The sequence below is a fragment of the Apiospora hydei genome (genome assembly GCF_038363865.1).
Source record: "Apiospora hydei strain CBS 114990 chromosome Unknown utg000002l_segment0_segment0, whole genome shotgun sequence".
NCBI lineage: Eukaryota > Fungi > Ascomycota > Sordariomycetes > Amphisphaeriales > Apiosporaceae > Apiospora > Apiospora hydei.
The window spans coordinates 4608619-4631220 of record NW_027117361.1 but is presented as its reverse complement, the minus strand read 5'-3'; the positions used below and the strand labels follow the sequence as shown (position 1 = coordinate 4631220).

Sequence of the window (22602 nt, the reverse complement as noted above, 5' to 3'; positions counted from 1 at the left end):
GGACGGATTGAGAGGAAGGTTGCGTGGATAGTACGGTAGCTTAACAGATATTGATGGATGGATGGTTGGGTTTTGGGATCGGGCTGGGTTGGATTGGATGCGAGCGAGGGGGGAGGGAGGAGGTGGGCGAGAGAGGTTCTGGAAAGGCAAAGGATTTTGTTGGAAGGATGGGGGGCAGCCGGTCCAGCAATGCGAAGCAGCGGGATGGGGGAGAGAGTGAGAGTGCGAGCAGCAGAGCAGGGCTCGCTGTCTCTGGCGCGAGTCTGGTACGGTACGGTACGGTACTGGCAGAACTGGGATGGAATGGGAAGAGACGAGAGTGACCCATCCATTCCATTCCCCCCTGCCTCCCTACCCTCGCGCGCTCCACCTGCACTCTGCACACCCTGAAGTCCCAAGTCCTGAGGAGGGTACTGGAGGGGGCAAAAGAATTGGCCATGCCTGCTACTGGCCTGCCCATGGAGGGTGGCAGCGAATGCCCAAAGGAAAGTTGCAGTGGATCCCGCTAGTCCGGCTGCGCAGATGAACAGTGGAAGCAGATTGGCCCCCTGAGCCCTGGTTTGGGCCGGCAGGGGCCAGCATGCCACAGACCACAGACCATGGTCCGGTCTCTGAAATTATGGGGGAGGGCCGGATGCGCCAATCAACCCATCTTCGCCACACGCTAGGCCACGAAGCCTGAGCCAAGGGCTTGACGCCATTCCCAGCGCAGCCTAGCGCCCAATACCTTTTGGGGTGAACCGCCGGTCTCTCGCTCGGCTTTCCTTCGACCATTGGCTACGATCGGCCACTCGCGCTTTTTGTGCATGCACAGTGTGTTTGTGTGTGCGAGAGCGCGGCGGGTGGGTAATATGCAAGCCCGTCTGTCCAGTGTCCAGTGTCCAGTGTCCAGTGCTGCTGCAGTCCAGAACGATTTGCGGTGGCGAGACATTCCCATTGTACGTTGTGCGTTCATGTCGTCGTCGCTCTCTCCCGAATATGCAGCAGCAGTTGCAGCCAGCATTCGATCATGCCATGTATGTACTACTACGTACAGCAACACCGACATCGTGGAAGACTCACTTGATGTCTGTCAGAGGCAAGCCCCATATGGCACATGGTTCAACCAGGGTGAATCACTTCCGTGAACTGTGTCAGTGTATCGTGTCGAATGCATTGCATATCAAATGGCAATTACCTTCTGCCTTCCTTGAAGCTACGGTGATCCCAAAGAGACCAGTCATTCGGGTAACGGCCGTGTTGAACTCTCTCTCCCCTTTCCCATGTACATCACATACGGTCTAGTACTGTCTGTAGTCAGTCAGTCAGTGCCAACCTACACCACCACCACGCCGGAATAAGAAGTAAGGCTGTACATCCGTCGTGTCGCCTCCGAACCCTTGCATTCACATCGATGCAAAGCCTCTGGCGGCGGGTGCTGACCGCAGTTGACGCACCTTCACCCTCTTCAGCTCCCAGTGGCCCGTGTCTGAGATGGTAATCCAATCAATGCCAACCTAGCAGACCAGCAAGTAGCATCGTATGAAATCAGCAGACCCTCCCACGAACGGTGGTTGTGGGTCGATAATTCCCAAGGACTGGATGGGACTTGTCGGGGGTAGGGGAAAGGGCAAATCTATCGAATCTCGGGAACCTTGGCGATTACAGCATGGTAGCTTTGGGTAGCCCGGCAAAGCCTGGCAAAGCCTGGGTCGCATACCGTTTCCTCTTATTACCGGAAAATGAGATTCTATTTTGGTGGTGGGTGCAACTAATAATACTACATTGCCTACTGCACATCAACGATGCTTTTCATTTCCAGTTCTCGAGATTCCCGTCCCGCCCGCTAGAGCGGCGGCTTCCTGATGGCGAGCAGCGCGAGTGCTGCGCTGTAATTTGTTGGGGGATAAGTCGAAACGGAGTATTAGGCAGTATTAGGTAGTATTAGGGCTGCCTGCTGTATGTACTGTCGCTGTACATGGGGCGGACACAGTGTAGTAGTAGTGGTGTGCAGATGAGAACGGTCACAGACTCACTCTCCCACTCTATCCCTGGGACTCGCTCACAAACCACCACCACCAACCACACACTTTCGTGTGCAACACTGGTGCTGGAGGCAAGTACCTTCTGTGAGCCTCGTCGGTGTGCCACAGCAGCATGGGAGAGTGAAAAGAACATTGATCAAACCCCCTGCGCGTCTGTGCATCGCTTGCCCATCGTGACCCCAGGAAATTCACTCCCAATCCTTATTTCACGGTGGCACTTCCGTACCGAATCCTACCGGCGACTAGGGGTGCTTGCTGTCACGAGTGGATGAACCCTACCTAGGCAGGGAGAGTGTTGCGTGCGGAATTCGTTCCTTCCTGTCTGTCATTCTGTCAAAGAGTTAAGGCTATCTTGTCAGTCATTTTGTTCTCCGATGAACACCACCAAACGTGTCCGCCGTCGCAACGGTGTCTCGATTGGGCCAAGCCCATCGAATCTTGGGATGACTGCCAAAACAGTATTGCGTCGGTTCACGGCCATCGTCTGTTTGTTATTTGTTTAGGACTTTCCCGATCTTGACGAGCGACCGGCCGGTTCCCAGGTCGCGCGCGGCCTGCAGCAAGACCTGCCAACTGTATTGAGCCTGGAGTACTACATACGACTGCAGCACATCGAGAGATCTGCGGGCATACTTAGATGTTGCTTTTGATGTCAAAGGAAACTCTGTAAACTTTTGTGATCCAAGAGGAAACCAGACCGTCTTAGCCCTGGACAGGTTTCATCTCGTCTCGACTGACAAGATTCATCAGTCCTCTAGCACTGTGACGCAACCTCTTGTGTATGTGTATGCATGTATGTGTAGGTATGTAAGTAAATACTGTACGAGATTGTGTGTTTCTATCTAGGTAGTCTTTTGACGCGCCTACCCCGGTGACCGTGATATTGAATCATTTGCTGTTTTGTTTGGTGATATGGATATCCATCCATTTGTACGACTACCTACACGTACATTACCTTACCGCTTGCCGAGTGGGTGGGTGTCTGAGCGTGTAGGGTCCTCTGAATAGGTGGCAGGGTGGCCATCGTGGTGGATGGCCGCGCTGAGATGGCAATTGGCAATTCAGTAAACAGATCCATTACGGTGTTGATCTGATCCCATCGTGGGTAGGCCGGCTCACAACACACACACACCCAAACCCAAACCAGAGCAATTTCCAGTTTGGTCGGCTGGTCGAGTATGTAGGATCGTCCATCTGTCTCTTTGTTGTACAAATGCACCCTTGACTGGGTGGGATCTAATGCAAGCCACCTGCATCGGCGCCATAGGGACTGGCCATGGGGACTGGATTGGCCAGCCGGCGTGCCTGATACAAGGGCAGCATGTAAGCGAAGGGCCACTGAAGAACGAATGACTGGGTGCGCTGGAGATGCCTATGCAGGCAGTTTGAATACAACGTGGCAGGTGTGGGTGCATGCGTGTGGTGTCCAATATCCAGCGGCCAGCGCAAAATGAGGGTGGCTGCGGAGGACTGAGTTCGAATCAGAGGAGGGCGAGGCCTCACTACCGCCCGACTCCTTTCTTGGCTGCATACATCGATGAAGGGAGAGACTATACAGACTCTCTCTCTCTCTCTCTTCTTGTCATTCCGTAGTCGCGGTAGTCGCTGTAGTCGTCGGCATCCTGCCAGAACCTACTAGAGGCGCCGACTATACCGTTGCTAGTATATGTCCACCACAGCCTGACAGTTTCAGCGTGCCGTTTGGGCTGATGGTTTCATTAGCGATTCATGCGTTTCTGCCATTCGCGCCCACGGCCCCGAGCCCACAACATTCGGCGCAGAATGGCAGAAGCAGCAAAAGCGGTTTCATCTGATGACGAGGTCCCCAGTCCCCAGTCCCCAGTCCAGGTGCCGCCCGTACTTAGTACTATGCTGAGAGAGAGAGAGAGAGAGGTCCTCTCCACCAAAAGCCGCACAGCCACTCTCGGTACATCAAGACTACCGGTGGAATTATGCACAAGACGGAAAGCAGTACAGCAACAATCAGATCCTGTCATTTATTACGGCGCCAGAACGGGCTGCAGCAAGCCGTAGCTTCAGCCGCCTGACCCTTGCCTTGTCGTATGTCGAACCGGCGCAAACTGCTGGTCTTTGCATCGAGTCGGTTGATTTGGCATCGAGATGACTTATTTGCACACCCGGTAAATCAAATCAAATCAAAATCAGGCAGTAGATCAGGCATGCCAGCATGCCAGCAGCGCACCGTTCAACCGTTTGCGCGTTGACCAGTTGTTACCAGTCCTGGTGTCGATCTTGGGTCACTCTCATTGCTTGTGAACAATGCCATTCGTCGAATTGTTGACCCTTCTTCTTCGTCTTCGAGACACTTCTCGGCCATTATTGGAGAGAATATCCGGCGCCAGCAAGGTATCTCGCCGTCGCGTCGATCTTTTCCCGGTCCCGTTCCCTACCTGTGACGAATGAGGCAAATTGAGGCCGGGCGTCATCTACATGTACTTACGCATTTGCATATTCGGCGAGATGCGCAATTACTCCGATATCTATCTATCTCACGGTCACACCAGATGACGAGAGAGAGCTTGAAAGAGTGCTTACGTTGGATTGAGTGGTATCAAGTTTATCTGTGCCGTTGGGTTGTGTTCTTTTGCCCGGCCCCCGATGCCAATCAGCGGGGAAAGCTTCTCCGTCGCATATCATACAACGTGAATCCTACGAAAATCCTGCTGACGGAGAATTATATTGATGACAGCCTTTTCTTTCCCCATGATGATGATGATGATAATGATGATCTTATGTAGCATGCAAGTTACAAGTGTACATTACACTATGATTTGTCTCGGGTTCTTCTGTCGATCATTGAAAAGGTTCTTCTTCATGATCGTCCCCTCGGCAGCTCGGGGGCAGTGAAGAACTGCTGCTATTTTCGTCCCCCTTTTCACGTATGATACTAGTTGCGATCATAGCTGCCGCCTTGGCCGATTTGGTAGGCTTGGTAGGTCAGCAAAGACCCGACCTACATACACCTTGGCCTGCTAGCTAAGCATATTGTGTGTGAAGCTGTGGCCGGGTAGTAGTTGCGGTGGCCGCAGTTGTCTCAGCTCCCACTTCCCCAAGGCTGAGGCCGTCTGGACCAGAAGATCGGCAAGTCTGTTCCCCCGAAAGGGGGCATGTCGCTCAACCCGAGGGCTTCGTGCAGAAGTTCCCTTTCCATGAATTTCAGGGAAGGCAGACGATGTGCCAAGTGCCACATGTGCGACCAGAACGGTTGTGCCACCGTTATTGACTTTGACTCCCTACCAGTAGTTGGCCCCAGCCCTCCCCTGCCTTGCCCGTGCCCCCAGGTTAGATCAATAATACAGGCAGCGTAGCGCTACGGTACCATGGCAGGCGCTTGTGGGGGCTTCGTCAATGCACAACTTGCACGGTCTTTGTCGTTTCCATGCATAATCGTTCGCAGACCACCTCCGCACAGTCCAGCAGAAGCCGCTGTCGACACGGCCCTCACCGCCGGTCGTGTGCGCTTCTGGAAATCTTCCTTCTTTTTTGCCCACATTCCCGCCAACGTTTGTTATGCATTAGCCGCTAAGGTGAGGCTACAGCAGCGGGTTCACAATGTCTTAAATGTTTCAATCCGCTTACTGCGGCCAACCCAAATCAGATGTTCCCTTGACCGATCTGGTCCCGAGATGGGCATTCTCTCCCGCCTTCTCCGTCCCTCAACTCCCAACTTCCAACTTTCCTCTCTTGGTCTTGCCTCGCCTTACCGTTCCAGCTGTCTGTTGACCCCACTAGGGGGAGAGGGAAGTGGAGGATGGACCCTTTCTACATTCGATCCAAGTTCCAAGCCGCCAAGGCTCTGCCTGCCTGGCATTAAGCGGTGCGGCCCTGAGATGACACTTGAGCGTATCAGGCGCGCATGAGGAATTTTGATCGCTCATCTTGCTCACGGGGGAGAAGAAACAAACCACCTGACCGACTGGAACGGAAACCGACTGGATCCTGAGTAGCTAAGGTTAGGCGCCGCCGCCTGCAAGCGTGGCCGCCCGTCGGTAATACAAGCGGCAAAGAGAGAGAAAAAGGACCCTGCAGCGCCAGCCTAGGTAGCCTTAGCGAGCAGCCAAAAAGAAAAAGACAAGAAAAACCACTTGACCCCAAATGACTCTGATTTCTCGTGTCCTGTAAGTAATTCTCCGGGGACCCAGCCCCAGACAGGCACCTATGCTTGTTCCCAAACCCCAATTCGTATGCGCGCGCAATGCAACCGATTCAGGTTTTCCTTTGCTTCTTCTCCTTCTACTGCAAAGCAGCCAAGAATTGGGAAATTCTAAAAAGGGGGATTCCCTCGAATGAGCATACTCGACCGAGGAGGGGGAAAACGAACAACCGCACGGAACGCTGGTATTCCTGCCCCTGCCCCTAACCCCTCCCCCTCTACAGCAGTAGTCGAGGAAGTTCTCGGGGACCAGGGACTTGCGCTCCCACAGACAGATAGATTGACACAGATTGTCAATTCGCAGCTACTACAAGTACGCTACTCGTCACTAACCTGGCCCCATTTCCCACCTATCCGGTAAAGTCGGCGGCAAAGCAGATAGGGAACCTGGCTGGCTTCCCATGCCTTTAGCATCATCCATACCCTGGGTCCATCTTCGTTTAGGGGGCTTGTAGGGGCTTGTAGGGGGTCTCCCCGAAATTCTAGCGGGAGTACGTGCGGCGGGAACCCCGCCCGATATCGTCATTTTCGCCTCGCGGACTCCGGCGCGGTAGCGACTGACGTTTTCCTTCTCTGCCTTCCTTCCCTTCCGCCTTCCTGGCCTGGCTTTGCCGATGATGATGATGACTGCCCTGTCTATCTTGAGAAATGACATGATGCTATTTCGATGGGCTTTGCGTCAGGCCGTTCCATCCTTCGATTGAATAGGCGACAACCAAACGGTTGCCGGGTGGAACGATCAACATTCGACATACGTAGCGAGACTTTAGTAAACTCCCAACCAAGTCAATCAATCGATCTACTTGCACATAGAAACCAGCTTAGCCGTAACGGGCTTTTACCAACCTCCAACTGCAACACCACCACAGGGCTGAAAGACTGTGGGATGTCACCCGGCCAACCGACTCATGTTCGAATGACGAACATTAAGAGTATTTAAAAGAGTCGATTGACCATGATCACACGCACCCCGCAAAATAACGAACTTTGTATATGATCAGGTTTGCTTCGATCCGATCCCAATGAGTTTGGATGTTGTCCCCGGATCGGGGAGTTGTATACCGTCGGCTGAGGTTTTGGCTGCTCATTCGGCATCGGGCCACATCAGGAGACATTGACGACACAAAATCAGCAATCACCCTCCATACCTAGATTCTACCGATGCTTACCTGCCCACGAATTCAAAACTCTTCCTGGGAATCCCGTACTGCAGAAACACACTTTCCCGTGGGGTCATGCATGCATGTTTTGTTTGGTACAGATACGAAAAAGAAACGCCAGTAGATCAAGTAAGCCATGCGATCTTGATGTGGCAGTCTGCAGTCTCAGAATACAACCCGATGAAATGGGGATAGGGCAGTCGACATGTAGCGACCCGCCTCCGCGTGACTGGACTTGGCCCTTTTGAAATGACTGCCGGGGGTGTTTGCTACTGCAGCTGGATGAATCAGTTTGTGTATTAGCCCCCTCCTAAAGTCTAGACATGTACCCCTGAGTAGGTAGGTGGTAGTCGTAGTCTGTCAGTGTTGTAGCGTCTCGGCATGTTGAGCTGCCAACCCGCGCATATTCTTCCTCTACTTTAGAGCCCGGTCGGCTGGAACTTACTGCCATGGCAATAACATGGGTTTAATTCAATGCGCTTGGTATCATAAGTCTGGAATGAGATGCATTGCTAGATTAGGGAGGTGGACATGCCATGGGAAAGGGTTGCTTTGTGCATGTAACCGCTTGCTCATTAATATTACTACACGCTACATGATGATCAGAAAAGGAAAGGAGGATCACGATGAGAACACCTTCGATCCGGAGAGAGGGGGAGTAAAGAAAGAACCCCTTCTCAAGTACGTGTTCGTTCCCAATGCCTCCTTCCATAAAACCGAACTCAATGATGTCCCTGGGAATTGAAGAGACCCAGAAGACCAGCATCCAAGTCGTCAGTCAATCCGTACTCCTTTGTAGAACACACCCCTAAACACTAGCAGCATCTTCGCGACAAGGCCATGATGCTTACTTGCTCCCAAGGATCTGTACTCGGCCCAGTGGATGAGAGCTGGGTGAAGGAGATTCCACGTGGGACTTGAATTCAAGTCGCTTCACTGACCCGAGGTCCAGTGTCTCCTATCGAGAGACTGAAAGAAAGTTCCTTGCCATTAACCGACGAGCAGCTTGAGTAGATGCCTACAGAAGCAGGATGATTGATTATGAACGTAAAAGAGCAAACTAGTCAGCTCCTTTTTCCTGCTCGCCTTGCTCCATCCGTGTGAGAAGCAGCTGTGTCGGCAAAGCTGCATGCAGTTTGACGGGAAGAGAAGAGAAAACAAAAACAATCCGGGTGTGCCGAGCCAAGCAAGAAAAGGGGGAAAGGAATATTAAGGCAGAGGTGTACAATAGAGTAGGAAAGAACGAAGAAACAGAAACAGAAGGGCACGGGAATTCTTGCTTCAACACACTCAACGGGCAAAGATGGCTGGCTTCTTCTCTTGAAGATATGATGACGAGAGAGGGCAAGTCTCAAGTGACAGAATACCCTCAGAGTCCTATCGAGGCCAACTCGAAATATCCGATCGGTATTCCCAGGTGAGAAAGCAGTCCTTTCACAAGAAAGACCTCTCATGACTTGGGACACGATAAGTCTTGGACGGCAGTGTAACCAGACTAGCATCGCCCTGTTCCTGCTGATGACCGCTCAGCCTAGGAGGAGGAACGTACTGCAACATGCTCTGTTCCTCCTCACTCTGCTCAGCCATCGAAGTGTCCGCACCAATAGTCGCAGCCGAAGACGACTGGGGAACAGCAGCGAAGCTGACCTTCTGCTGCTGCTGTGGCTGCGAGGACTGTCGCTGAGTGGTGGTCGGCATAGTCTGCTGTTGGTATCGTAGAGGCACCTGCGATGGCCCCTCATACTTCTCGTCATCATTTCTTCCTTGTCCAGGTCGCTGCTGCGCCTTGTCTCGCTGCTGCTGCTGTTCTTGGAAAGATACATCCCCAGTCTGCGTGACACTCATGACGCTCGAATCGTGACCCATGGCGGCGGCAACCTCATGAGGGAGAGCGCGGATAGACGCCTCACGGGTGCGGCGGACGGCGCGTTCGCGCTCCACGACGACCTTGAAGAACTGGCTGACCTCGGCGAGGGCGCGGTGCATACCCTCGGCGGCACCCAACAGACTCAGCAGCGCCTGAGCGTCGAGGACGTGCTTGGCGATGACACTGTCGGGCTGGCAGAGGGTTCGGACGCGAATGACGCGAGCGTTGCACTTGACAGCGTAGAGGACGGCGTCGATTGCGGTGGTCGAGTCTTCGGTGCCGCCGCCGCCACCACTACGACCGGCACCACCCAACAACGTCTCATGGCTTTGGTGGTTATAGCTGCTGTAGTGGGAATGATAGAAGCGGAACTGGTACAAGTGCAAGCGCACGAGTTCGACCTGGGTCTCAAGGTCGTAGCGGAAGCCGACGACGCGGGGGCGGCCTTTGGCGGCCCAGCCATCGGACACCTTCTTCAGCTTGGCCGGGTCGAGCCGGCCGCCGTTGAGCTGGGTCTTGATGTAGATGTCCAGTACGTTGGAGAGGGTGAACTCGAGCTCGCAGTACAGGAGGGACTGCTCGCGCGGGTCCAGCGAGATGCTCAGGCGCTTGGTGATTGACTGGCGGCGAGGCGAAGTAGCAGCGGCGGCAACATTCTTGGAGCGAGGACGATTGCCAGCGGTTTTAAACTCTGCCTTCTCGGCCTAGAAAATGACATGTGCATATTAGCGTACATCGCATGTACTTGGTGCAAATTAAAGATGGGAGGGGATTGATGACCATTACTTGTCATGGTCCACGTTTTCACTTGGGCCTCGCTTACCAAATCGCGAGCAACCTTCTTGAGGCCATCAAAAATTCCAGACTTTCTTTGCATCTCAGGCTTGGGCTCGGCAGCTGAGGTGTCCTTGAGCCAGCCATGTTCACCAAAGAGATTTTTCTTGATGTGGACGCTACCAGCCAGCAGCCAGGGCGTCAGAGGGGTAAACGGCTCCGGCTGACCAGCATCCCGCTTGAGGTCATTGGTGGTTGCCGACTTCGGGATGCTGGGGCGCATGCTGCCCTGCTGAGAGTACGAGTGCCGAGGAGATGAAGGCGAGTTGATGGTAGTAGGCCTGGTAGAGGTGCCGGGGACCTCGGGTTCCTTCTGCTTCATATCGGAAGCAGTGGCGCTCTTGGAGCGGAAGGGTGTTTTGAGTAAAGCAGACTCGGGATTGGGCGTGGTACTTTCCATGTAGTCGTTGTAGGCTTTGAGAACATTCAATTTCCGTCCAATGTTGGCAGTGCGTTTTTTGATGTGCAGAGGACTGATGAATGGTGGCGTAGAAGTAGTGGGAGGGTCGCTTGTGTAAACAGACGATGAACCATCATTGTTGTTTTCGACAATGGTGCTGTTGTTGCCCTCCAGAGCCGGGGCCGGGGTAGTGGGGACCGGGTTGTGGACGACCTCAATGTTTTTACGATGGCTTACAATCTCGCCGTACCTGCGGGCGTCGGCGAGGTTGAGGGGCATGGGGCGTCTCTTGTCCTTTTGGGCAGGAGCGGGAATCTTGCTTCGGGATGAGGGCTTCGTGGGAGATAGCTTGTCCTGCGACGGTGATCTTGAGACTGTGCGTATAATCGCACTCCAGTCTGTTTCTACAGTAGTAGGCCGTTCACCTTTCTCTTCCTTACCCTCTGCCGACTTGACACCCGTGCCAGGGCCATACTGCAGGTCGAAATCATACTTGTTATGACCATGGTCTTCACCAGGCATTCTGCGTTGGGCGTGGATCCCCAGAGCAGAACTTCCCTCCTTGTGATGCAGGGTCTTGGGTGCGTTATTACGCGAACGTGACGGGGAGCGCTTGTAAGCAGAGTACTCCCGCACTCTTTCAGGAGAAGGGGAGTCAGGCTCCTTTACAGGGTGGCTCTGCGAAGACGCAAATCTGCCATGGTGTGAGTGATGAGTACATCTCCATATCAAGGGGTATGAGAAGAACTTACATTGAGGCCATCTTCTCCAATTGAGAATCCGTCAAGCTGAGATGGATATGCACGTCTCGCTTCTTTCGTCGTAACTTGGGTGTGGGCGAAATGACGCGACTTGGCTTTCTAACAAGAGCCAAATCGCTTTCCTTCAAGGGACTTGGGCAGCTCGACGCAATGCCACTTGATGACTCATAATCTGCTGGCTCAGAGAAGTGACTGTATTCCGACGATGATGCAACAGAGCCTTGTTGGGAAGTGGGCGATTCTATGGATTTGCCTTTGCCAAAGGTCCCGCCTGTTGATGGAAAGGGTGAAGGCAATTGACTGAAGTCGGGCCTTGGTGAACGTCCCTCGACAAAAGGGCTTGCGAGCTCTGGGTCGTCCAATTGATGAGACCCGACAATGTGAAGCCACTGGTCGATGTTTTGCGAAGAGGAAGTGTCTGATTATGGAAATCAGTAGTGAGCTCAACAAGAACACGCGTAGGCTGATTGTGTTGATTCGGAGTGCTCTAGAGCGGATTACTTGCCATAAGCCAACTGATCGGGTTGGAAACAATGCTGCCCTGGGGAACAGCTACACTTCTTATTGTCTGGCAAAGATAAGAGAGCACAATGGTCAGTGGGGATGTCCAGGCTTGGAGTGGGAGCTGGCTCTTACTGTGACCCAACTGTGCAAGTCCTTCACTGGATGCTGTCCTTGAAGACACCAATGATTTTGCCGATGCCGACAATGCCCCCGACTCTTCTGCTGCAAGGGCTTCGACAGCAGCTGAGGATGTCTCCTTGTTATCAACAGGAACTGTGACCGCCCTGTCGATAGACAATCGAGCTTCTTCTTCCCGTCCCATACATTGTTCCACAGGTTTGGCATCATCCAGACACGCAGACTGGTCTTTTCTCCAGCATTCGCTGGGAGCTCCGCATCCTCATCCTGTACAGAGCTACCGCACTTGGATTCATAATGGCTGACCAGCTCCTCGACTATCGGGCTCAGAGGGCGGCCTTGGATATCTGTCGTCAACATGTCCATCCTCTCAAGCTTGGTGTTTATCAGGTAAGACTTACTTCTTCTCTTGAGCGCGTTGCCTCCCATCGTGTAAGCTTCAGAGTGTTTATCCTGCATGGACGATCAGAGGTTACATCAAAGAGAGTTTACAAGGGGATGACCGTCCGTTTCCCAGCCAGTGACGGCTTGTATGAACTTATTCGACCCGGGTAAGCAACACATCGTCGCGCCCCTCATTCGCACCACGGTTAGCCCCGTTGCCATTGGTGAATTGCGATCTTTCTATTCATAGCAGTTAAACCATAGCAACCATATCAAGAAGATGTCCCGTTGAATCCGCACCTATGGACCATTCGCGCCTCACCAACTTAGCAAAAAGGTAATCGCAGGCCTACCGAGTCATGGCTCCCTGAGATATTTGGATCGACCTGCACCAAAACCACGTCTCATCTCTGGAGTTTATTGTACAGGGCGGAATACGACACCTTGACCACCAATTCTCAATCCTCCTCCGCAACTTCCAAAGAAGGCCATACAGATGGCCCCAATCAATGGCGAACCCCTTTGGAGCTAATACTTGAAGTCGAATTCTCGTGTAGCCCATTTCATAGTAACCTACTAAGGAACCTCAAGATCTAGTAACCGCTCCGCAGTGACGCCCTGCGATACACCACACAGCCGCGGCCTCGGATGCAACAATTCACACACGATGGGTGGTCGTGGCGCGAGAAGCTCTCCCTCGGCCTCCTTAGCGCACTCGTAACAGCCAACGTTATCGTCGCTACCACACTCCGATTCGCCACGTGTCGTTGAGCTGGAAAAAGAAAGATAAGATCGCTTGTGGACGGGACACATTCTTCGCGACCTGTGGAGTTCCGAAGTCGAGGTGTACTGCGAAGACAATGTGGGAGAGAGTTGGATGATAGTGGCTTTGCGGTTGGAAGAGGGGCCGTGGTTTTCTGACCTGTTCCCGGACATGACGAATGCGATGTTCTCAAATAATGGAAGCGACGACGGCGACTTGTCGGAACTGAGCTTAACTATCAGCCGCATATCCTCACTATCAGTTTGGATTACTGACCTTGGTTGCACTCGCACCTGAACGGCGAGCCGTAAACGTTCATTCAAAGGACGCTCGGAGAGAGGTGGAGGCGGAACTGGATGGGGTGCTGGAGGCCCTGCTTCAATGTTTTCCAGCCGCGAGCACGTTGAAGCTGGAGTTGGCTTTTCTGATATATGCTCGCTTGATGCTAGCCACTCAAGTACACCGTCGAGACCAAAGTGAGATACCCTTCGGTTCACTCCCATCGTCGGGAACACGCCGTGAGGAGTCGTACTATCACTTGCAACTCGAGGCTTATGCCCCTTACCCTGCTCCAGTTCTTTGCATCTCGCCTCTCTAGTCGTTGGTCGCTGCGAGTCCAAAGAGTGCCTGCGAAGCGTCCATTGATAGTCAAGCCCCCATCATACCCAAGCTGGGGTGTGAAAGGACCTCGAAATCTCCACAACTGTTCGTGGCCGATATGACTCGACTGTGCGGCCGCTTCGATTGCCGCGTCTGTGGCTTTAGTCTCCGCAACTGGCATTTGGCTGACAGCAGCGAATGATGGAAGGTTTTCTTCTTCGTCAACGAGCAAGTTCTTCCTGGCGAAGATGGCATGGGGTACGCCACAGCCATCCGGGAGCGGGACAGGAGCTGTGTTATGAGCTGCACGCCAATCTTTAAATGACAAACTACCCTCTCCCACCAAAGCACTTGGTAACCAGCTTCGCCGGTGTTCTTCCTGAACATGGTCCTTCCTCTTCCTAGAGAATCGTACCGCAAGTCTGTTCAGGAGACTAGATCGAGGAGCAGGCGTATCATCTTTTTGCGCAGTCGAGGTGCTTCTCGCTTCTGAGGCTCTTCTTGACGCTATATCCTCAGATCGTTTGTTGGAATTGAGTGGAATCTCTCTTTCCTTGATCAGACGGCCAGTCGTGTCCTGCGCCTTCCACTGTAGCTCGTGGAATTCTTTGGGATTCGGATTATTCAGCGGAAGAGTCCCACCGGTTTTGGAAGATACATAAAACGTGTTGTCGATCAGCCAAGCCCTGCGACTACGGATGCAACTGCGGTCGCCTGAGAACCTCTCGGCTGATGGAGGCCCAGAGTCCGAGAGAACAAAGGGGTACCGCTCTGGATGCTGGGATCGCCAATGAGCTAGTTTCTCGGTTGGTATGATACAGGGCGTGATCGTAGTCATATGAGGCACATGCGGGAGCTCAAGGTCGGTCTGCTGGCATATGTCAGTGAGAGATCAGCGGCCGTAGTAACAAGGCGCGGCGGTCGGGAAGGCGTACGTAGCGGCTCATGTGGTCGTGTCTCCATCTCTGGAATGCTGCACCAGGATCGTCGGTGTATTCGCAGTCAATCTCGATGAGCTCGTAAAGAACACCGCCAGCTAGATCCAAGTTTTCGTCTCCGAGGTGCTCACGAAGGATAAGGAAGACCTGTTGGGGCTCTGGGGTTAGAAGTAGTTGTTAGTTGGTTATGGTAACCCATCACTCACTTGCTGCACTCCATCTTTGTACTGGTAGTTCCGAGGGATATGTGCGCAGTATCTGACAAGAACATTCCTGCATTCTTGATGCATCTAATGTCAACAGCCAATATTCGGAAACACTCGAGCCAGAGTCATGACCTACTGTCTTCGTCGTAACCCTCGCGCGAAAGGTAGCCAGAGAGCTTGGGTATATAGTCCAGGGGCTGGAAAAGGTCACCTTCAGCGGCACCCACGCGATCTGCCATCGTGTTTTGTTGGCTTTGGTGGACTTGGCAACATTTTGGAGGAGTTGTTTGACCATTTTGAAGAGCGAAGATCGAGGGTTTCTTCAGACATAGAGTAACTGGTCGTTCCTTCCGTTATCTATCAACGAATATTGAAGAGGGAAGGTGGTGCCTTCCTTGAAGACCTCTACGGATTAATAATCTCGTACCCAACAGCCCAGGCCCTTTTTGTAGGCACTCCATCCACTTTCAATCCATCAATTGAAGCTGCCACCAAAAATATGTTGATTACATCAAGTCCGGTTTGCCATGATCACTAATATCATCCAAATTTGATGCACGTACCATATATCCAAAGTGTTCAATTGATGTAAATGCTACAAGTGTGCCGCGAGCAATGCTCCATCTAGCTTTGTCCCTGGAAGCGCCCTAACACCGTGCTACTCGAACACTGTTGCTCGCTCTCCTGCGCCCCCTCTCTACCTATATATGCTAAAACGGCATATTGTGAAACACATCTATATCGCAGCGACGACTTGACCCGTGATGCGCCTTGTCATGCACACTATTCCACTGCTTCAATTCTTCCAACAGCTCTGTCGCCAGCTTCCTGACATTCCACTGCGGGATCGGGGTCCCCTGTCCCGATTGCGTTGTAGTAGGACCGCCGGCCGGGCCCTGATGGTCAGACTGGATCCTGTGTTTTCCCAGTCCTTGGCGATATCCTCGATCATGTGCTTGGAAAAGTTGTTGATTTGTTCGTTTGAGCCCAGAGCCGAGCTCGAGGGATTAAACTGGACGCCCTCGAAGAAAAAGACCGGATCAATCTGTACCACCGCCGTGGTATCGGTATTACCCGGTGGTCCCCGGCCCTTCGCCTTCTTCAGAGTATTAGCGAGATACTGACCGGCAGCGCGCGTATATTCCGTGAACGCCTCAATGGCTTCACGCAGGTTGTTTGCCTTCCGCAGGTCGTCTGTCACCGATGACCGGCTATTGTTGAACAGGAACGCGGTCATCGAGGGGCTCAACAAGTTCAGCAGCTTGGTCATCTGCGTCAACGTGTGCAAACGCTCGGGCCCTAACGCGATCTCCATCCTCTGCAGGAGCTGAACGTCTGCGTAGACGAATCTCAATAAATCAAGCAGCCTGTCCATGTCTTCTTCGTCGAATTCTCGATGGACACAGTCGGCATCAAACCACTGCTCCAGAGCTCGGACGTAGACATCGAGGATGATCCACCCTTCGGCTTTCTTGACAGCAGTGCGGATGATGGCAGGTATCATATGACCCAGCATGAACGACATGATGTGCGTATTTCTCATCCCTTCCTGAATGACTTTGCTCTGTCCTTCAAGTTTGGCGTTGGCAAGGGCCGCCTTGAAGTTCGGGTAAAGGTAGTATGATAGGTTCGACACAGCTCCTGTGACGTTGTCTTCAAGGCCGAGTCCATGTGAAAGTATCTTAGCCGTCTGTAGACTCGGATCCTGGGCCGGAGGCGCGTACAGGCTGCTGAACTCGTGGAAGAAGGGATCCACTGGATAGTCTTGGCTTTTGATCAGGTGAATAATGGCCTGAACGAAGGAGATATAACGTGCATGTTCAGGGGTGTCCACAAGAGTTGCAAGATCTCGCTTCACTTGTCCCATTGTGTGTTGAACGGCTTTTATGAACTCCCCACGTAGCGTTTTCCTTTTTGCGTATTATCTGGACTCCGCAAGCTCTTACGCAGCGATGTCAAGATATCTGCATGAAAGTCAGTCGGATTGTACCCTTGCTTGGATCTGCGGGGGCAACATACGCTCAAATAAGTCCCGGTTGGAGTTGTAGTCTGGAATACTTCCGAGTTCCACCGGGACATCCTGGAGATGTTTGCTAGCATGTTGTTTCACTGCGTATGCAAGCCTGTTCTCGTATGCCAAAGCTTCGGATGGCTTGGCAATGGCGTCTATGAGGACCCAAAGGGGGTCGTGTCAAGGTCCTAGGGCCATGTTAGCGAGGTTCGGACATGGGAAGTTGAAAATGCTAACCTGGAAGTCGGCCACGCCGCATTCTATCAGCATGGCGAAGAAAAGAGACAGATACCGTCTCGATGACAGGTACAGCTTTGAAGGCAAGCAATCGAACAGTCTGAACTTATCACCGGTTTTGAAGAATCGGGACAAGCGCTGTGAGAGTCAGTAATAAGATCACAAATAGAACAAGAGAAGACTGGGACTCACCGTTCCAAGGTAACGGTTAGATATTGCTGCGAACTGGCCAGCAACCGACACAACCTTCTCGACAAGTGCCGGGCCTCCACGGATAGCGTGTGGTGCTTGATTTTCCCCAGTAGACGATACTATTGTCCGCGCCATTGAGAAGAACGTAACTGCCACACTGCGGTCGAGATGCTGGAAGTGTTGTCAGTGAAAGGACATCTTGGAAACCCGTATCTACTCGGACTTACCATAACAGCATCATCTCCAAAATTAGCCTGCTCAGCTGGCACGTTCTGTCTCCCAAGAAATCGTTGAATGCTAGAGAGGTGCGACTCGACGGTAGCTAGGGCTACCTGCAACGTAGCCCATTCCAGTTCAGGGGGTGTACGAGAGAAGCGTGTGAACACTTCATGCAGTTGGTCTGTTGATGGTCAGCCGATAGTCCTCCAAGAGAATTCAGATTATGTAACTTACAGGTATTGATCACCAGAGAAGCAATGTCTAGACGCGGCGCGTGTCGTACAACATCCAAAGTGGCTTGTAATGAACAGCGCAAAACGTCAGTAGCGGCTTGCTTGTTCGCATTGGCAACGCTCTTCATCAGTTCCGGACTGACGCCCTTGGACGCGTCTTTAGACAACCGCGAAAACTGCTGCTGGATGTCGGACTCGACGGAATTGTACTGGTCCAGTACCTGCTTGAATACATCATTTTGCCACTCGACGAACGGCTTATATGTAGTCCTGTCGACTCGGGAGGTGACGACGAATCGTGCCAGCTGGTTCCATGCCCGGATGTTGATCAAGCATGCTTCTTTGTGAGAACTGCCAGGAACCACGAGCTTCTGGATCGTCTGTACAGACGGCCGCAGCAGGGGAGGGGCGCTCCAGAAAAGCGTACATAGCAGATCGTGATGGTTTCGGAGAGCAGCCAGGTCGCTCTCATGCACATCGCTCTCCCGGAGATATTGCCGATCGTGATTTGGCAGGACGCGCGCAACCAGATTTTTCATATCTTTGATTAGGCCAAGGTTTCTCAAACGCCGGATGGCCAGAGCAAGGAGCTTCAGGAATATGTGAAAGCAGCGATCTTCGGGCTGGAGCTTCAGTGATGGGGTCCCCGCCAGTTCTTCGAGGAACTGCGGCGATCGGTAGACTTCTTCATTCCTCAGATGTGCGAGCTTCTGACCTGCAAAGAAGTCGAAAATGGCCCCAATCACTGCATGCGGCTTCCGCCATCCCCACTGCTCTACCAAGTAGTGGCACCGACCGACAACCCCTCTGCAGTAATCGTTGAAACTGGGCGACTGCTGCTGGTTGCTTTTGTAAGCATCGAAGACGCGGCCCAATAGCTTCTGAGGCATGATCCAGCCCTCAAGTGGCATCATGTGTCGAATACCCGAAACAGCAACACCTTGGTTGTCAAATTCGCCAAGCGGCAAGATGGTGAATAGATCGTGCCACAGCTTCTCAAATACTCGCGCATCCACGGATTGGTCAAAGTCAGGTTTCAACATGAGGGGTGTCACCACGTCCCAGAATCCTGCTCGAGGAATGCGTGCCTCTTGTAATACCCGTACAAGGACGACCCAAGCAATCACCCGGTATTCCTCATTTCGGATGCCGTGCTCTCGGAAGCGAGCATCCTGAAGGTTATCATACAAGTCCCTGATATCGCTGAGATCTGACTTCAAAAGCATTCTTACGAGCCGTTGAGCAACCTTCTTCAGCGCGTCCTCAACCTGAAGTGACTCGGGCAAGTTCAGTTTCCCGCAAATCCGAAGGATCTGTAATGATATAATCAACAGACGTGTGAGGACCTCGATCGACTGTCTCGTGCTGCTATCCAAGACCTCTGTCGACAAGCCAAGGTGCTCAGCAAAGCCGGATATGACCTCGATCATCCTCTTGGCAAACATCTTTGCGGCATCGTTGTCGTTGGTGGGGAAGCTGACATGTTGCTGAAAATATGTTAGGACGAAATCTGCAGCTTGCACAGGCATCCCGGAAGGAGTTCCAGTAGACTCGATACTTGGTTGTTGTATCTTTTCGACTATCGAATCAAACACCAACCCTACCTCGGAAGAGGTCTGGGCGTCCCATGGCCCCCATCGAAGAACGATGTCGCGCAGAGATATTGAACAATGGCCCCTTGGTTGTGTGAGGTCACCAAGACGACTCTCGTCGGATGCCATGATAACTCGCCCATCTCCAATAATGGTGCTCTCGTGGAAGAAAACACCATGATCCAGAGGGAAGAGCTCGAAATGCTGCGTATAGTGGGTGCCATAAGGACCAAGCTCCACCAACCTGCTTCCTTTCTCCGTCGACATGGATGGCTCAGGAGTGGTTTCGAAAACCTCTGGCAAGGGATCGTTTGCATGTACATATCGAGCTGCCGCTGTATCTAAGGGCCTTGGCCGAGTAGATTTGCGAGGTCTCCTACGTGTTTTGAGCGCCGCGTCCGGTTTGCTCGTATCAACACGCCTTTGGGGTTCAGCTGCGGGCACAGAGACGGCAGGGGCTGCAGATGAGACCGAGAAAACACGCTCAAGACGAGCATTGGCGGCAGAAGGCAAAGCCTTGCGACTTTTGCGATATAGCGCATCGAGAGCCTTTTTTCGAGCATCGAACGCGTACCGGCTTAGAGGTTCATCTTCTTCCATTTCGAGCTGTGCCGCCCGTGTAGCGACTTTAGAGTCCTGTCTGTGACTCAGACCTTTCCGTTTCGTAGGCTTTTGGGTGGTCAGTGGTAGGTTCTCCAGATTACTGGCTTGCTCGAGATATGCGTCGTGGTCGACAGCCACAAACTTGTCGATGCTTGTCTGCCTTGCTAACCTCTTTGGTTTGGAGAAGCGCGATATTGATGTTGCGGCCTGCGGGCGAGGCCTCGGCGGTCTTCTCGATGGCTCTGCTACCTTGTTCGCTGAAGCGGGTCGCAAAGGCTTTTCGCTCGGAAGCGGGTGATCTGGGGACTCGTGAACAGGCTCAGGAATACGCGCCTGTATCTTGCCCCTTTTCCAGCTACGCAGAACGTCGTTCACCTCAACGTTATCTCTGCGCGTACCAAGGCTGATATGCTTGTTTTTAGGGCTCGCCTTGCCTTTGCCTGGCCTTCGCTTAGCTGCACGCGCGGCAATACGTACAAATTGCGGCGCGTCGGATTGCATAACATCAAGGATGCTGAGTCGTGGAGGGGGAGTGTGTCTCAAGTTCCGTGCATTCGTTGTGGTTTTGCGAGACGGCTGGTGTTCGAGAGCCTCTTACTAGCACCATTGGTTGAACCACTCGCCGAGCGGTCCAACAGCCCTGTAATGCGCTGCTGGCGTTTTCGTGCAATTGGTTGACCGGAAACTGGATTTTGAACCTTTCTTCGCTTCCCGGCTCGCTGTTGATTTGAACTCAAGGTGTTCCGTTTTCTGCTTGGTAGCATGTGATCAATGTGATCGTCCTCGATTACGGAACCAGCATCATCCTCAAAAATGGACAAGCCTTCGCCATTTTGATGCGGTATGGGTACATGGTCATTATTTCGTAAATTCGTATTGTTCGTGCTATTATCATTATCTGACTCATCGTCGTCGAAGAAAAAAGGTGTATTTGTGCTGTTGGGCTTGGGGGAAACGATACGTCTTTGGGCGACTCCTTTCCTTTGTGGCCGTTCAGGGAAGCCTCGGGGCTGCGCCGCTGAGTAGGCTTGAAGGCGGGTGCCCGATGGAGTTGTTGATCCAGCCGGATCCAAGACGCAGGAAGAACGCCACGGATCTTTCGCCGGAAGTTCAGATCGGGTGCCCTTTCTGGGCTACTGCTGGCTTCCGCATTATCAGGGTCCTCGGCGTCAGATCCAGCCATGTATTGGACGCCATCTTGGCTACCAGGTATATCAGAATCGTCGTCGACGGTTAGGTCGATCGGTTGGCGCCCCTGGTCTGTAGGGACAGGCGTACGGTCTCTGGATATATCTGCGCTGCTGGGCTTGGGGGTTATCGAGGCTACTTCTTTTCTGCGTCGAGTATTGTTGATGCCATCAATGGGTGTCACGGAGAAAACATGTGGGCTTGTCTGTGGCGGCGACGGAGGGATGTCAAATATGTCTGTTCCACTAGCTGCTGGGGATGGATGCCGAAAAACTCGCGCCTGTTTTCGTTTAGATGATGCATTTGGTGATCCGCGACGTTTTGTATGTGCCCTTGGTCTGCCTAGAACCGATTTCCTCCTGATAAGTTCCTCAAGCGTTGGAAGCTCGTCACCATCGTTTTCGTTCTGCGAGCTTCTCTGGTTGTCGGGAAGAGGCGGACGTCCAGTCGGCGTTGGGAACGACTCGGTGCGGAAGATAGTGCCAATTCGTCGCGATCGTCCAAGCTGTTGTGTTGTAGACTTATTTGGCTGTCTTCGGCAGTATCCTGTAGCCCGCCACCCGTCGATTGGGTGTCCTCCTCGTAATCTTCCTCTTGCGAATCTTTCTGTTTTGCCTCGTTTGCCGCCGCCTCCTCGAGTGCCAGTCGAACAGGCCTGATTCCACGGGACTTGAAGAGACTGCTATAGTGCGCACTTTCTAGCAGATACGGGTGTTCCTGTATAGGCTTTCGGGGCCGGAATGACCGACCCTGGCGGACAGCCTCCTCTCGCGCAAAGATCTCGTCCTCAGCTATACGTATGGCCGTCGCATTATCGATGTTGGCGTTGCTGCCGAGTTCGATGACAAGTGAAGATCGTTCCGCAGATTGGTTGGCCTCGCCAGCTTCGACAGCTGCAGCAGCTGGGACTGAGGTTTGAGTAGGCGTCGTAAGTTCCGCAATTTCGCGAGATGGCTCAGCAAAGTCAACTTCAACACCCCTCGGAGTTGAAGCTTTCTCGAACCGGTGCTCTAGTACTGGGAAAGGGCTCGAGGGTGCCAAGTCGTCGGGGAACAGATGATCTAAGTCTTCCAAGCTTTGCGAGGAGGTCGGCACATCCCATACATCTTTGTCGTGGTCGGTGGTGTGGTCTTGTCCACTGACAACGGCCGGTGTTGGATCGTCAAGATGCTGGCTGTTCGGGGCATCGTCGGCGTCGGCATCGGCCGCGATTGGGAGTTGAGGCAGCTGTGGCAGCTCCGGTTGCTGAGAGTCTTCGCTGTCGAACAGACTTTCATCGTCTGAGTCGGGGACCTCTCCAAGCTCCTTCCATTTCGCCATCACTATCGTAATGCATTTCCTCCCGTGTGCGACTGGGTTACAAATGCAGCATTGCTAAATCTTTAAAGTGGTTGCCCCAAGCCAAAGCTCTAATCGAGCAAACACCTGTGGAGACGCGTCTGGGGCGCTGAAGACGCGTTTTAGTGGTTAAGTGCTATCCGGGGTGGCGCTGTAAGTGGTTTTTTGTGCGCTAATGGTACTACCCGCCTGCCGGGAAAAGTCGCCCCGATCTACACTAACGAGCGCATCACCAC

At 52.9% G+C, this 22602-nt stretch overlaps 5 protein-coding genes across 5 annotated transcripts; all 5 read right to left on the bottom strand.

The window, feature by feature from the left end:
* Window positions 1–664: 664 nt before the first annotated feature.
* Window positions 665–1048, bottom strand: PG997_001437 (uncharacterized protein; the record flags this gene model as incomplete). Its single annotated transcript, XM_066805752.1, has 1 exon — window positions 665–1048. The coding sequence occupies one exon, from the start codon at window positions 1046–1048 to the stop codon at window positions 665–667; it is 384 nt and encodes a 127-aa protein (XP_066675525.1).
* Window positions 1049–2515: 1467 nt separating this feature from the next.
* On the bottom strand, window positions 2516–3048 carry PG997_001436 (uncharacterized protein; the record flags this gene model as incomplete). Its single annotated transcript, XM_066805751.1, has 2 exons — window positions 2516–2645; window positions 2975–3048. 2 exons carry the CDS (start codon window positions 3046–3048, stop codon window positions 2516–2518), a joined length of 204 nt encoding a protein of 67 aa, XP_066675524.1.
* Window positions 3049–8792: 5744 nt separating this feature from the next.
* On the bottom strand, window positions 8793–12291 carry PG997_001435 (uncharacterized protein; the record flags this gene model as incomplete). The annotated part of the gene is made up of 5 exons (XM_066805750.1): window positions 8793–9929; window positions 9971–11153; window positions 11212–11638; window positions 11722–11788; window positions 12049–12291. 5 exons carry the CDS (start codon window positions 12289–12291, stop codon window positions 8793–8795), a joined length of 3057 nt encoding a protein of 1018 aa, XP_066675523.1.
* A 531-nt stretch (window positions 12292–12822) lies between these two features.
* On the bottom strand, window positions 12823–14992 carry PG997_001434 (uncharacterized protein; the record flags this gene model as incomplete). Its single annotated transcript, XM_066805749.1, has 5 exons — window positions 12823–13636; window positions 13675–14480; window positions 14545–14705; window positions 14754–14837; window positions 14890–14992. The coding sequence occupies 5 exons, from the start codon at window positions 14990–14992 to the stop codon at window positions 12823–12825; spliced, it is 1968 nt and encodes a 655-aa protein (XP_066675522.1).
* A 557-nt stretch (window positions 14993–15549) lies between these two features.
* On the bottom strand, window positions 15550–22348 carry PG997_001433 (uncharacterized protein; the record flags this gene model as incomplete). Its single annotated transcript, XM_066805748.1, has 9 exons — window positions 15550–16610; window positions 16700–16717; window positions 16773–16919; window positions 16980–17139; window positions 17194–17364; window positions 17421–17593; window positions 17647–20416; window positions 20802–21308; window positions 21422–22348. 9 exons carry the CDS (start codon window positions 22346–22348, stop codon window positions 15550–15552), a joined length of 5934 nt encoding a protein of 1977 aa, XP_066675521.1.
* Window positions 22349–22602: the final 254 nt, after the last annotated feature.